Raw genomic sequence first — 16,017 nt, 5'->3', positions numbered from 1 at the left:
CTTGGAACTATGGATTTGGGAAACATCAAATCAACGAACTGTTTGTAATGATAGAACTTGCAACCATAGTTGGCTAACGTACTGCTCGCTAATGCACCCCTGATTGTTAGTCTTACTAAAGATCATTTGCACACTGGGAGACGGTATATAATATTTGAAAGCAATGTGGGAGTCCTGGTAGTTTGGGGCCCCTGGACAATTTATGTACAGTATATGTGTGAGTATCAGCTCTGATTTTAACCACACATAATCCAAGCTATTCCATTGTACAGTTGGGAATCACTGCTCCAATAAATCATTCACTAAGAATATTTACATATTAAGAAATTGAATGTAGTCAGTTTTGACTTTGTGTTCATGCCAGGCACGGTGGCGATCGACCTACAGGACTCAAGTGACAGCAGTCCTGAAGGCTCGGGGCCGGCAGCTCTGGGCAGTGGGACGGTGAGCAGAAGTGGCTGCAGGACAGAAGTGAGCGTTTGTAACACGCTATCGCTGCCTGCCGTCAGTGGCTCCGGTGAGGAAAGAAGACACAGCATCGCCCCTGTCCTGGAAGTGGTGGACGGTGTACACAACTCCACGTTTGACCTGCTGGGGGACCAATCTGAGGACGAGGGAGGAGAGGAGGGCAAGGAGGAGGATGGAGGAGAGCAGAAAGGCCAGTGGTGGGGAGCACACTGCGAGTGAGTATCACACCATTAAGGGCCCTCACTTGCTTTCTGTTTCCACCTGGTATTAACATCAGTTTTTGGTATCAGAGATGCATTATAGCAGTGTTTCTCAACCACATCCCTGGAGGAGCACCAGCTCTGCATTTTTCATGTTTTCTTAACCAAACACACCTCATTTAGATCATCAGCAGAGACCTGTAATGGATGTGGCAGATAAAGGAGACATTCAAAACATGCAGTGTTGGTGTTCCTCCTGGAACGTGGTTGAAAAACACTGCATTATAGGGATAGGTGATATAGACTTTAAAGTACACATGAAATAAAATCATGTGTATGTTAGCTCACATTGTTAATTTTGTGGTGAACAATTAATCTGTGCTTCTCATTCATTTAAAAAATGCCCCTTTAATCTGTAATTGAAATCTAAAAATAAATTCAGTTAAATTCTCAGATTATGTCTGTCTAAGGTATTGGGTGTGGTTAACATCCTTAACCACGCCCCTCCAACTGTCAGTGTTGACAGCGCTATGACAACAAATAAAATGGCGAGGAAGTGTCTTAAATAAACTTGAGTTCAGAACAGCCTCTATGCTGAGTGAAACACATCACACATCATTTATGAATTTGACAATTAAAGAGTAAAAAACTTGTCATTTTCGGAGCAATTTAGTAGTTTTATACAAGCCTGGGGTTGATTAACAACAAATATTTATCTGATGCATATCTACATCATTATTAAATATTTATCTCAGGCTTATAGCCAGCCTGGTGAAAGCAATGGTTCTTTTTTTAATCAAAAAGTGGACCGTTTTGCAGTTATTCACCTCATTTTCTACTTAATTATGAGGTTTAAATACTGCAATTTAATGACATTTTAGACACTTTTTTGTTTAAATTGCTTGTCAGATGGTCATCAGAACCAAACTTTTTGATGCACCAAAACATTTCTTTAAAGATTTTGAAAAAAAACTAAAAACTTTAAAATACAAATTTATTACATGATTTATCAATAAAAAAATAGGATTTGTTATTATTTAATTATTATTAAAAATTGTAGCTTATATTTATTTATAAGGCAAACTATCTGGCCAGCGCAATCAATTTTCCTCAGTTAGACATTGGCCATTTAAATAAAACAATTAAACAAATAAATAAAAAATAATAATGAGCAGCTTTACAATTTTTCTTGATTTTTCTCTAGTAAAAATGTTACATTGAAAATTCATAAATAACAACAGCCTGATTAGTATTAAAACTGCTGAGTAACTAAAAAGCTATGAGCATGATGGTAAAAAAAACTGTACATTTCTAGTCAAACTAACCTTCTGCAATCTTATACCAAAAATGGAAATCAGGGCAGTGTTGTTAATAGCTTTAAATGTGAGAGAGCTTAGCTATTATGTGATTGCATTGTATTGTATTGCAATACAAAGCAATTAAGTGTTGATGTTAAATCAAAAGTAATTCACAAATATATAATGATAATCTATAATAAATAAAAGATAATGAAATTATTTAATGACGATAATTATCTATGGTTACAACTGAATTAGTTATAAAATAACTATAAATTGATAAAATATGAAATGATAAAAAAACATGTGATAATAATTGTACCCAGCTTAAATGTAAAAATAAAGTTACCAGAGGTAGAAGGAGAGACAGGGGGAGGGAGAGACAAAGAGAGTAAGTAGGCCTCAAAGAGGCAGAGAAGATAGGAGAGGGGCAGAGCAGGAAAGCACAGAGCAGGAAAAACACAGAGCAAAGTTTGCCAACTATTTTGTCTCTTTCTTGACCATGTGACTAAAGCCCAAATACTGAGACAATCAAACTGACCAATCAACATGTATCTGCCATTGGAGTCAGTATGGACCTTCTTTGGTGAAAAATAGACATGTTTTGCCATATAAACAAATGCAAATAATATTTTAGACTATTTAGACAAACACAAACACAGTCAGAATGTCTTCATTGTCCAAACTTAAGGCTTGAGATTTTAATCTGAAAGCAATATTGCAAAACATGTTGCCTAAAATTGTTAAAATTCATCTTTAGTCATTTACTGACTTAATCGCAGTCTGCATTCACACTCAAATGATGCTGACCATCTTCAAGAACAAATGGCCAGAGCTGGCCAATTACATTTCACACTCCAACAGATTTTATCTAGCTGATTTTTCAGAAGTGACCTTTAACTATTTATTTCAGTAAGTCAAGCCAGTAAAAAAGACCGCAACTTGATGTAGGAGTGTTGTCCCCCCACCCACCGATATTGATTGACAGGCGCACAATACCATATCCTCAGTTTGTTGTTTCATGTCTGCCATTTTAGTGTGTGAGTCAAAGCGATGTCAAGCATTTTTCCTGAAACTTCAGTCATTTGCATTTTCCGTGGTCACAGAAGCTCCCAGTCATCTTAACTAGGTGCAGCTGAAATGTGCGAGTGCGTTGCCTCATGTGTGCATCTCTCCATTGAAAATATCGAACTTGACTTAAGCAGGTCGCACACCAGAAGCGCTGCTCGGCCACGCGAAGCATCGCGCCTCGCAGCGCTATGCATTTTAGAATTTTTCACATAGGTTTCAATCAGAGTACAGATAACGGCGGCGCAAGTCGGCGGCTGTCCTCGGCACCCAGCCATGACTCAGGACACTGATCATAATTCTGCCGCACCCCAGAGCGTTATCTGAATAGTTTCATTTTAAATAACATGCGAATGTGCGTGTCTGGTGTGCCATGTCGTGGCTCTGAGCGGCTTATCCAGTGTGTGACACCCTTTAATTATAGCCTCAGTCAAAGTTTATTCAGTGTGCATGGTTATTAGTCTCAGAGCACAAGCGCGGAACTTTAAACTAGCTCACAGTTGGCTGTAAAACTATACAAAGACACAAATGGATTTGTAGTCTCTGCTTAGTCTGTATCTAAGTCTTACATGTACGGCTGAATGCTGTTCCTCTCACTAATGTTGCTTCTCTCTGTTGCCAAACACAAAGCAAGGGAGCTCTTAGCTCCACCCCCTTGTTAAGTTGGGCCGGAAGTTAAAACTAATTTTTATTTGAAGCAATGACCTGTGCACACGCCCCCAAAATAACACTTTTAAACACATTATATTAAAAAAAAAATCTGAACTGTGTTTGAACCGAAGCTAAACTGGCACACACTCAGAAGAACCATAATATTAATATAAATCTTTAAAAAGGGGTAAAATAGGTGCCCTTTAAACCTGAAACTGAACCTTTTACCTTTTTTGGGGTAACTATACATTTTATTTTGATAACTGCATCTTAGGTGAGTTTAAAAGCTTCTTTCAGACAACTTCAGCTATAATACTGTTCAAAAGTAAAGGGTTATCAATTTCCTGTGAGACATGCATTTGTGTTCTTGTGCTCCTTTCACAGGTGGGTTAAAGGCTACCCACTAAACTCTCCATACATCGGCAGCTCTCCAGCCCTCTGCCACCTTCTGCAGGAGAAAATGCCATTTTGCTGTCTGCGTCTGGATAAAGTGAGTGTCTCCCTTTGTCCTGCTCTCTTATAAAAATCACCCAGTTCACAAAATCACAATAACTACACCTCTCACAGCATGAGATCCTAACAGCAGATAATTTTCAGGCTTGTCATCACATGCCCTATGAAGATGCTCGCTCTTATGGCTTCAAAAACAAACTGATCATCGTATCAGCGGAAAGTGCTGGAAATGGCCTTTATAACTTCATCGTCCCTCTGCGAGCATATTACCGCCCCAGGAAGGAGCTTAACCCCATTGTTTTGTTATTGGAGAACGTGTGAGTATCCTAAAAACAGAAACACTGAGCCTTTAAAGAAAACACTCCACTTTTTAGCCTAGAAAATAGGTTCATTTTACAACTCTCCTACAATTACACTTTTAGCTTAGCATATATCAATGAATAGGATTAGACCATTAGACCAACAGTTTTCTGTTTTTAAATTGTGTACTAACGCTAACAAAAAGTTACCTATACTCTCATTCCAGCCTAATAATCATGAAACTTTGTTGCTGTAACATGGCTACAGTAGGCAAATTGATATTTTGCTGTGCCTGAACTCTATTCAGGCATTGTGCAATAACATTGCTCCTGCTGCAGCCATAACTAAAGAATAGTCAAGCTTTAAAAAGAAAAATTATCAAAACATTTTTGTAATTTTTGATGCTAATGATCTAATCCAATTCATGTATTTATGCTAAGCTAAGCTAAAAATGCACCTGCCAGACCTGAATGGCTGAATGGCTAAATGGTAAAAAAAATGGCTAGAATTGGTAAATCTCAACTGTTTAACTGCATGGGAGTTGTAAAATAAGCAGTTTTACTCATGGCAAAAAAAATAAATGGAGTACTTTAAACAACATCCATTTTGTTTTTCACAGTGCTGACCACTTTTCTGTATCTATCATGATATGCAATCATCGTTTCTGCTGTAACCGAAAACTAATATGGAGAGATTCACCATCATGTAATGCAATCAAATGCAATAAAACTCTTGAGTCATCTTGTTTTTTTCCCTTAGCAGATGTGCAGCTGCAGGCTGAATTAAATTATTTAGATGCCCTAGAGCAGTGAAGCTGTGAGATTTTTATAGACATTGGGATGGTTTCGTACAAATACCTGGAAAAAGACATTCATGATTCAGTTTGCAGCTTTGGTCAAGGCATCACCTCAGATTTTTAACATGCCTTTCTTTCACTAGACCTGAGGCAGACTTCTTGGAGGCCATCTGCTGGTTTCCTATGGTCTTTTACACAGTGGGCTCCATTGACAAGTAAGACTAGTTTTACTTTAAGCTTGTATAATCTCAAACCTAAAATTTTTCAGACACATTCAGCATCTCATAGTTTAGAAAATGGTAATGCAATATGACACAAACTCAGAGTTAAACTCTGAATAAATACGACCCTGGATCATAAAACCAGCCTTATTTTGCACTAAATGGGTAAATTTTTGCAAATAGCCACTGCTTTTTAGTCATTTTGTCATTTTTTGACACCTCAACCTTGTGCTTTCAGTCTGGATAGTCTTTTGCGTTGTGGTGTGACATTTGCTGACACCATGGTAGTTGTGGACAAAGAGAGCTCTATGATTGCAGAGGAGGACTACATGGCTGATGCCAAGACCATTGTTAATGTTCAGACACTCTTCAGGTAGGTTTATCCACATGAATCTTTTTAATGAAGGCGTTTTTGGGCCTTGACACCCCTTTCCTCACTGTTTCTCAAAGGCTTTTTCCAGCTCTCAGTATTATAACCGAACTCACACATCCGGCCAACATGCGATTCATGCAGTTCAAAGTGAAAGACCACTATTCTCTAGCTCTTTCCAAACTGGAGAAGGTGAGACATGAGTACAATAATATATAATCTGCATTCATATTTTATAGTCAGGCCACTTTAAATTGATATTGATACATGTGTTTTTCTTCATAGAAAGAGAGAGAGAGGGGCTCCAACCTAGTGTTCATGTTCAGATTACCGTTTGCGGCTGGAAAGGTGTTTAGTGTCAGTATGTTAGACACTCTGCTTTATCAGGTAACAGGAAAATGTGTTTTAAGGTTGTATTAACTGTTGGATCTTTTTGTATTTCTTTATGAAAACCAGTGACAATATATAGTGAAGACCTTAAAGGGGGGGTGCGCTACGATATCATATTTTAAACTTTAGTTGATGTGTAATGTAGCTTTGTGAACATAAATAACATCTCTAAATGTAAGACATTCAAAGTTCAGTGCAAAGGGAGCCATTGGCTTTTACAAAGTTAGCTTAGCAAAGCCTACAGCAAATAAATTTGGGGACTACAAAAATTACATTCAGGTTAATGATGTCATAAACCCTTCAGGCTACGCACATACACCCCTTACAGCGAAGGGGTCTTGCCAGAGGTACTGTAATGTTATAACAGAGACTCTTCCTGGTGATGTGGAGCTGATCCACGAATCAGTGTCAAAGAATGTGCAGTTTAGTAGTCATTAATTTCCAGTGGAGGCAAATATAAAACTTCCAGGTGTGATTTCTCTCATGCATAGTAATGAAATTTCATTCATAATGACATTAAATCATGTACATTTTGCCTCATTTCAGTTGGAAGTTAAGAAATAAACAGTAAATTCTTCACTTAAGTCAAATGTCTACAAATGTTCTAACAGCCATTGACTAATGTTTAGAATTGCCACTATAGTGTTTTAGGCTCTTATGCTCTTGTCCTTTGACATTTTAGGTGGAAATTAGCAATATTAAAAACACATGCACTTATAGAAGACACTTGAAACTTAAATACATTGTAAAATATAGAAAAATTGTGTTTTGAATCAGTCTTTGTGGATTCTTACAGAAATTGCTATACTATAACACATTACATCAGTGTTAATGGATGTGAAGTAAAAACTACTGACCTTTTTCTTCAATGCAGAAGTGCGCTCGTTTTTGCAATTGTTTTGTACTTCCGATTCAGTCGCCTATGGGAGAAATGACTAGGAATAATAAAAACTATAAATTGACCTACAACCAAGTAATTGTATGACTATACAGACAAAGTAGAATAATAATATGAGAAAAATATCAGTTTGCAACACCAAGTAGCAAAACAAGCTGTTTTCAACGTCTAAAAATCAATGTAAGTTAATGTGAGCGGATGTCTTAGACCAAATGGCTGCACCCACTCTTACATGGGGAATAAGGTTAATATTATATATATATATATATATATATATATATATATATATATATATATATATATATATATATATATATACATATTGAGCCATTACTGTAAATGCAATAGAAATATTATTCTTGTACACAATAAAAGAACCAAAATCTGCTGAAATATTTGTAGCATGATTGAAATACAGCATTTTTTGTGAAGTTCTTATTGTCTAATTTTATCTGTTGTGTGTATTATAGTCTTTTGTGAAGGACTACATGATCTCCATTACCAGACTGCTGCTAGGTCTAGACTCCATGCCTGGATCTGGTTTCCTCTGTGCTGTGAGCAACACAACCCATCACTCAATATATAATGAGACCATTAGACACTTAGACAACTGTATACACATAGTATCTGGACAACTACACTCATGATATTGGTGACAGTAATGAAACTGTTGACACAGATAATGATATTTTCCCGATGTACTTTGTAGATGAAGATTACAGAGGAGGATTTGTGGATTCGTACTTATGGTCGTCTCTACCAAAAGCTGTGCTCATCGACTGGTGACATTCCCATCGGCATCTACCGCACAGAAGCACATAAACTACCCGTCTCAGAGGTACAATACTTGTTGGGAATAAATTGGAGGCTCAAGTGGCAGAGCTGGTACAGATATATCTGCACTTGTGCGAAAGCCCACAGAGGGATTTTAAAGACTCTGAGAATGTCACACACTTGAGAGGTGCCATCTGTTGCGCTGAACATCTGCTACACAAAGTTCAAAATTTTAACGCTATTTAAAAAGTTTAAAACTTAGTTATTAATATTTTAGTCCTATAAACATAAACATGCAATATAATCAGGAAAAAAGACTAGACTTAAACATAGTCCAAAAAATTATATTATTATATTATTATAGAATCTTCTGGACTGTTGCATTGCAGTCGCTTCTCATTTGCATAAAGTAAAACATTTAGAACATGTGTCACGTGTGTCGATGGCCTACATAATGGTGAATTGGCCAGCTCTCCATTGAAAGGAATAGGATTGTGCTGCTTTTTTGCTTTGTCTCTGAATCGGGCTTTTGCTTTTATTTTTTATTTATTTATTTTATTTATTTATTTTTGTGAATGCTGTACAGTATTACATTTGGACAAGTCAAGAAAAAATCTTGTATTTTGTTTAGCTTATCCAGTACTTAATATTTAAATGTGTAAAAGAGTTACAGAATACAAGGTTGTCAAGGATCAAGAACCCAACTCAAGCAAACACTGATCATCATCATGGTGACTTAAAACAAAACATCTAAACCTCAGTCAATCCTAATAAGAACATTTGAAGACACCTTACAGCAGGGGTGCTCAATCCTGAGATCTACAGTTGAAGTCAGAATTATTAGCCTATCTTTGAATTGTTTTTCTTTTTTTTAAATATTACCTAAATGATGTTTAACAGAGCCAGAATTTTTTCACAGTATGTCTAATAATATTATATATATTTTCTTTTTTCTGGAGAAAGTATTATTTGTTTTATTTCAGCTAGAATAAAAGCAGTTTTAAATTTTTTAAAGACCATTTTAAGGACAAAACTATCAGCCGTTAATTTTACCGTTATGACCCACTAAAACAATGTGGTTTTGAAAATGCTAAAGATCATATTATGGTTTATAAATGCTGGTGTTCTACTTCACTGTAGACAGATTGAAATACAGACTTTTGAAAACTGAGGCACAGCTATCCACAATTGTTTTCTGACTGGTCTTCTAGACTAACCCATGATTAGACTATTCTAGACTTCTAGACTAATCCATATGGTAACTCTGTGCTTAGGTATGTGATGTAACCTCCAGCTGGGGTGGGTTTCTGGGACCTGCTTAAAATGTTTATGCAATAATGAAATACATCTGTTTGATCTTCCTCTATTCTTTACAGTAACTTAATTTCTTAATGTTTTCCCAACACAAATCAATTGTGTGGATGCCAGCATTTTTACAATGAATGGTGGTCTCCAATGAGTATATATTTTAAAAAAGTATTCAAATATTTTACTTTCTAACAATTCCACATTATTTTCAAATAAATGCTCCATTGTGTGGCTTGTCTCAGTCTCAGGTGTCCATCACGGTGGAAGACTATGAGGATACACGCGAGCCCCGTGAGCCTCTGCTCTGCCGCTCCGGTCTTCATCGCAACTCAACGTCATCAGAGCCGCCCTCCTCCTCCTCATCCTCACAAGCCATGGACCACCCTCTACTGAGGAGGAAGAGCATGCAGTGGGCACGACGACTAAGTCGTAAGAGTGGACGAGGATCCGGCGGGGCGAAGGGAGTGGGGAGCGCAGCTGAGCGCATCACCCAGCAGAGGCTCAGCCTGTTTCGCCGCTCCGAGAGGCAAGAGCTCAATGCTTTGGTCCGCACACGCATGAAGCACCTGGGGCTCTCACCATCTGGATTCAGTGAGTGTAAATTTGAATTTTGACTTTATTCACCAGCATGGACCATGCCACACTTTGGGCTAGACTGTAATGTAGAGATGAAGGGAGAAAAAAGGGTTAGGGGAATACTGAACAGGAAGGTAGGTCGATCGGGTGTCCTACGATGATGCTGAGAGACTAAGAGTGGGATTATCATCTCTGAAATGTAGTATAATAAATAAGGTTTAATAGAATGATTTGGACCTTCCAATTTAACCTAGGAGGGAAGAGAGGGCTATAAGGACTGTTAATGGGAAGCAAGGAATCCTGGTCTGCCTTAAGTAAGTTTTAGAGAGTAGGTGATTGGTTAAAGAGATAAAGTAAGCAGAACCTGCAGATCGTAGCTTGCGCATATGACAAGTATATATATTTACCCGGTTCCTTAGGCTTCCATAAATAAGAAAAAAAGTAAAATAATAAAATAATAATAATAATGTCAGTATCATTTAATTGATTTTTTGTTTGGCCATTTTAATGGACATTGGGTCAAAACAGATGTACTTTAAAAACAATAAAGACCATTTCAATGTGGTGATATTCTGCTTGTTGTCAAACTATTTTAATAACTGCAACAAGAGGCAAATGAAGCATATTCAAAGGTTAAAACAGCTGCCGTAACATCATATATCAATATGTGGACCTTTCAGGATTCTTGAAAGCTATGGAAATGAAAAAATGTAAAACAGGAAATAAATTTGGACCATTGTTATTGTTTACATAACTCAATATGGTCTATACCAACATGAATGTGTTATTCTATACACCTTTGCTTAAAATATCTTCTAAAGGTTACAAACTTAAAAAAAATTTAACTTAAATTTTGGGGGTTTTGTTTTATAAACTGCACCACTGCACATTATAAGGGATAGACATTCAATAAAAATAGTTCACCTAAAAACAATAGTTCTGTCATCATTTACTCCTTTTACCTTTATTTGGTTTAAACCTTTATGGCTTTCTTTTTACTGTTGCACAAAAAATACGGTATTTAGAAGTAAGCTGAAAACCTGTAAGCATTGACATATATTGACAGCATTAGTTTTTTTCTTCTATGGAAGTACATGATTACAGGTTTTCAGCTCTTCTTTTGTGCTCAACAGAAAAAGAGAAACTCATAAGAAGTTTGGAACTACTTGAGGGTGAGTAAATAAATATTTTGGGGTGAACTATCCTTTTTATCTTTAAACCCACTATAATGACCATACTGAATAACTTACCATTTTACAATTGATTTATAATTTTTTTTTTTAATAAAATCTATTAAATATTGCCAAATATAAAACAAATAATAAATAAATTGAAATAATGAATAAATTGAAAATGTTTCTTCTGAGTTTGAAACAAATTGCTGCCTATTTTCACCATAGTGGATATATATATATATATATATATATATATATATATATATATATATATATATATATATATATATATATATATATATATATATATATATATATATATATATATATATATATTTATTTTTTTTAATTACAACAAACAGATATTTATTGCTGTTTGATTGCATGTGTATCTGCAAGATGGGGCGTAACATGAACGGGTGTAACTTGTAGTAAGTTAGAAAGGTGTAACAGTTATTAAGATCCTATTAAACCACACGTGTCAAACTCAGTTCCTGGAAGGCCACAGCTCTGCACTGTTAGTTCCAACACTAATTAATCACACCTGATCAAACTAATAGATTCATGGTATAGTTATAGATGTTAATAACTGTGATGGCTGGGTTTAGGGTTGTGGAAGGTATACAGACGTTAATAACTGTGATGGTTGGGTTTAGGTGTAGAGTAGACGTAAATTTTCATAACTGATGTACAGCGCCGTCTTGCCGACAACATAGTTTTGACAAGTGGGTTTCAATAACTTTGTTACTTCTCTAACATACAAGTTATGTCCCTGCATGTAACGCCCCTGTCTTACTCTATGATTGGAAGACAGAAGTCTAATATCATGCACAGCAGGCTTTAAATTCAGTTAAATGCCCTAGAACCACAAAAATACAAATAAAATAAAAAATTTAAATGGACGTAGAGTCAGAAAGGGCTATCCATTAATTTAGCAATTGTATTCAATGAAGTGGAATAAAAACAAGCTAATTTTCTTTAGCTGTTTCAAAGTAGGCATACCAAAAATGCGAAAGTTAGCACTGAATCCCTTAGGTGTTTTTATTTTTATACTTTAGTTTGCTAGCTTTGCATAACCTCCACATATTTTTATCATTCTTTTCCGTGATATACAACCAATTGTTTTCTAGATTAGAGCTTCTTCACAATGTCATCAGTAGCTATAAATTGCACAAGCCCTTTATATTTAAATGGCTTCTTACTGTCTAACAGTATTTTAACGTTTAGCTAAGAAATAAAAGTCACTGTATGATATAGTTTCTCTACGTGTTTGTTGTTATTGTTGTGTTCTGAATTTTGCTGTAGTTTTACATTCAGAACTATAGATTTAGAACTATATTGTTTTCATTATCATGCTTTGTGTGAAAGGACCTTTACACTGTAACTAAAACTTAATTTCAACATTGAAAACTATAAAAGATTTTGAGCACCAAATGTTGATGTTTAGAGATATTAAGTTGGTCTAAATTATAGTTTTGTACCCTCTGCTTATGTCAGATGGGATGACAGACCAGGGCAACAGACTGTCCTATATTCTTATCAACCCTTCCCCTGACACACGCCTGGAGCTTCATGATGTCGTGTGAGTATACAAACATTACAAGCATTTAAGCTAAAATTATTATTATTGCTTCTAAGCTTTATAAATATAATGCATATTGTTTGTTGTTATTAATATTACACACAACTGAAAATAATATGACTTATAAATAGTGGTGGTCCATTATCAGTGTTAACGTGTTGCGTTGATGCGAGTCTCTAATCGCGCAATAAAAAATATCATTGTTAATTTATTTTTTAAAGTTGGGTTGGGAGCTGGGTCTTTGTACACAAGCTATGATGACTTTCACCTTGATATTTTACCTCAGATGTATACCTGACCGGTGAGCAGCCTGACAAAAAAGTGCCCTTCTGAATCTAATCAGTAGGATGCCATTCTGGATCTTTCACTTACTTTGAAGACACTACTGACTATGCTTACATGGACATTTGTAAACTAGTAATTTGCCTTAATAGACAATAGTATAATTATAGTGTGAAAAGTCCTATATGATGGTAATGATTTGATTGCGATGTTTACTTAAATAGTGACACGAATATCTGCACACTACACATTTCTTAATTCTATTTCTGTTTAGTTCAGTTATGACTTATGTAGGCCTACCATTTAAAAATCATGTTTAACTAAATAAACAGTTAGTAAGAACAAGTATATCTTATTGAACATCATTTATTTTCATCACCAATCATCATAGTAGAAGTTTCTCAACCAGTTTGTGATGCATTTTGGAAACAGGAGATGAGCCCCTGGTCTAATGCGCCACCTTACTTGAGAAACCTGTTCTCAAAGATTTACTTTTAGTCATTATTTGGGTATTATTTTACATATAATTTATTACATTTTGTAGAATATTAGATATTCTGAATGCCTTCGGCAGAATTCAAATAAGCCATTTTAATTTAAATTAATGTAGATTAATTCCAAGATTACAAGTGAGATTATTCTGGATTTAAAAAAAATGCACATATATATATATATATAAATATATATATATAATGTAACAGATTGTTGTCTACCTGCAGGTATCTGATCAGACCTGATCTTCTGTCACCAGTGCCTAACCAGGCCGGCAGTCGCAAACCCAGCGCAGGGCCAGCAGAAGGACACAGATTCGACACACAGGATAGCACTCACCTATGAACACAATTACCACAGGCCACCAGCACAAGAATCACCTCCTGCACAGAAAAGACATGCACAGATGTGTGTGTTTGTATGTGCATGGAAGGTTGGAACTGTGAGCTGAATCTACACTGTAAAAAGTGATCTTGCTTTTAGTTGCCTTTACTCAAATTCCATGTGCCGAGTGTCAAAACTTAGACTGTTGCAAGAAATTCACTTTTTAAGCTTTCATTGAATCATCTCATAGAGTACACATCATGCCTAAGATAAGATGCAATGATACTTTGCATTAACAAAATTTAGCTGGTTTAAAAAAAATTTGAAGTATTTTAAAATGTTAAAGGGATAGTTCACCCAAAACGGAAAATTCTATTATCACTTACTCAAACTTGACTTGTTACAAAACTTCGAGTTTAATTTAATTTATTTTGAAAAAATGTAACCTTTGACTTTTATAGGAAATACATAAGTAGAAAAAAAATACTATGGAAGTCAGTGGTTACTGATTTCTAACATTTAAAAAAAATATATATTTTTATGTTTAACAGAAAAAGGAAACTTATAAGGGGATTTAAAGACTTGAGTGAGTTTCAAGTTTATTTTGGAGTGAAATATCCCTTTAAAAATTAAATCCCTCTAAATTCAGACCAGCATGCTAAGTTCACTTGTATCAAATTGTAATGTCAGATATTTTTCTTGTTTGTTTTTTGTAAAATTGCATATATTATGAGCATACTATGGTATCTACAAATTGTCTTAAATATACAATTAGGCAGTGACACTTAGATCAAAAATTATATAAGGATTGATTTTTTTTTAATGCTATTAATTTAAGTTTCCAAAATTTCTAAATTTCTTCATTCCACCTCTGTTGTGGCCACTTAATTTTTGTTTTGTTCATTTTTAACATACACTACCTGACAAAATCTTGTCTATCCAAGTTTTAGGAACAACGAACAATAACTTGACTTCTAGTTGATTATTAACATCAGGCGTGGCTTATATAAAAGTCAAAGACTTCTAGATTCCACTTATTTTAACGAAATAAAATATGATCATGCATTAATTCTTAATTATTTAATCAAGACAGTAAGGTCTGCTTTTGCTTAGACAAACATCTTGTAACTCAACATAAATTATGTACAGTGTATAATATAAAGTCATGGTGCAATGGAAAAAGAATTAATATTGTGTATGATTCCCATGAGCTTGGAGGTCTGCACCCATACATTTCTGCAATGACTCTAATAACTTATTAATAAGGTCATCTGGAATGGCAAAGAAAGCGCTTTTGCAGGACTTCCAGAGTTCATCAAGATTCCTTGGATTCATCTTCTATGCCTCCTTCATCTTACCCCAGACATGCTCAATAATGTTCATTTCTGGTGACTGGGCGGGCCAATCCTGGAGTACCTTGTTTTTCATTGCTTACAGAAACTTTGACGTGGAGGCTGAAGTATGGCAAAGAACGCTATTCTGCTCAAGAATTTGCCCTATCCTGTGGTTTATAATGGGCAGCACAAATGTCTTTATACCTCAGGCTGTTGATGCTGCCTTCCAATCTGCAGATCTATCACAAGCACCGATACTGAATGTAACCCCAAACTATGGCTTTTCCCCCCACCAAACTTGACTGATTTCTCTGAGAATCTTGGGTCCATGTGGGCTCCAATAAGTCTTCTGCTGTATTTGTGATGGTTGGGGTGCAAGTCAAGTTATTAAGTGTTGCTTTTTTTACAACTGGAATCAACAACAAGACTTTTGTCAGGTAACATATATATATATATATATATATATATATATACATATACACACACACACACACACAAACACACACACACACACACACACACACACACACACACACACACACACACACACACACACACACACACACACACACACACACACACACACACACACACACACACACACACTCACACACACACACACACAAACATACACACACACACACACACACACACACACACACAGTTGAAGTCAGAATTACTAGCCCCCCTTTGAATTGTTTTTCTTTTTAAAATGTTTCCTAAATGATGTTTAACAAGAAAATTTTCACAGTATGTCTCTCATTTGTTTTATTTCGGCTAGAATAAAAGCAGTTTTTAGTTTAAAAAAAAAAAAAAAAACAGTTTAGGGACAAAATAATTAGCCCCTTTAAGCTAATTTTTTACACAACAAACCATCATTATACAACAACTTGCCCACTTACCCTAACCTGCCTAGTTAACCTAATTAACCTATTGAAGCCTTTAAATATCACTTTAAGCTGTATAGAAGTATCTAGCAAATGTAAAATAAATCCGTTTTTAGAAATAAGCTATTAAAACTATTATGTTTAGAAATGTGTTGGAAAAAATCTTCTCT

General features: G+C 35.4%; 1 protein-coding gene across 1 annotated transcript in view; it reads left to right on the top strand.

The window, feature by feature from the left end:
* kcnt2b (potassium sodium-activated channel subfamily T member 2b) overlaps nucleotides 1-14,803 on the top strand; it is a 187,749-nt gene extending 172,946 nt beyond the window's left edge. The window contains exons 19-30 of the mRNA XM_087245086.1: nucleotides 365-683; nucleotides 4,070-4,175; nucleotides 4,283-4,455; nucleotides 5,378-5,449; nucleotides 5,694-5,828; nucleotides 5,906-6,017; nucleotides 6,111-6,212; nucleotides 7,584-7,667; nucleotides 7,823-7,951; nucleotides 9,438-9,786; nucleotides 12,444-12,528; nucleotides 13,530-14,803. Of these exons, the coding sequence (XP_087101212.1) occupies nucleotides 365-683; nucleotides 4,070-4,175; nucleotides 4,283-4,455; nucleotides 5,378-5,449; nucleotides 5,694-5,828; nucleotides 5,906-6,017; nucleotides 6,111-6,212; nucleotides 7,584-7,667; nucleotides 7,823-7,951; nucleotides 9,438-9,786; nucleotides 12,444-12,528; nucleotides 13,530-13,647 (1,784 nt within the window). The 3' untranslated portion in view covers nucleotides 13,648-14,803. The remainder of the gene's footprint in view (nucleotides 1-364; nucleotides 684-4,069; nucleotides 4,176-4,282; nucleotides 4,456-5,377; nucleotides 5,450-5,693; nucleotides 5,829-5,905; nucleotides 6,018-6,110; nucleotides 6,213-7,583; nucleotides 7,668-7,822; nucleotides 7,952-9,437; nucleotides 9,787-12,443; nucleotides 12,529-13,529) is intronic.
* Nucleotides 14,804-16,017: the final 1,214 nt, after the last annotated feature.

The sequence above is a fragment of the Danio rerio genome, chromosome 3 (assembly GCF_052040795.2).
Source record: "Danio rerio strain M-AB ecotype USA chromosome 3, GRCz13ab, whole genome shotgun sequence".
NCBI classification, from domain to species: Eukaryota; Metazoa; Chordata; class Actinopteri; order Cypriniformes; family Danionidae; genus Danio; species Danio rerio.
This window is presented reverse-complemented; position numbering and strand designations above follow the sequence as displayed.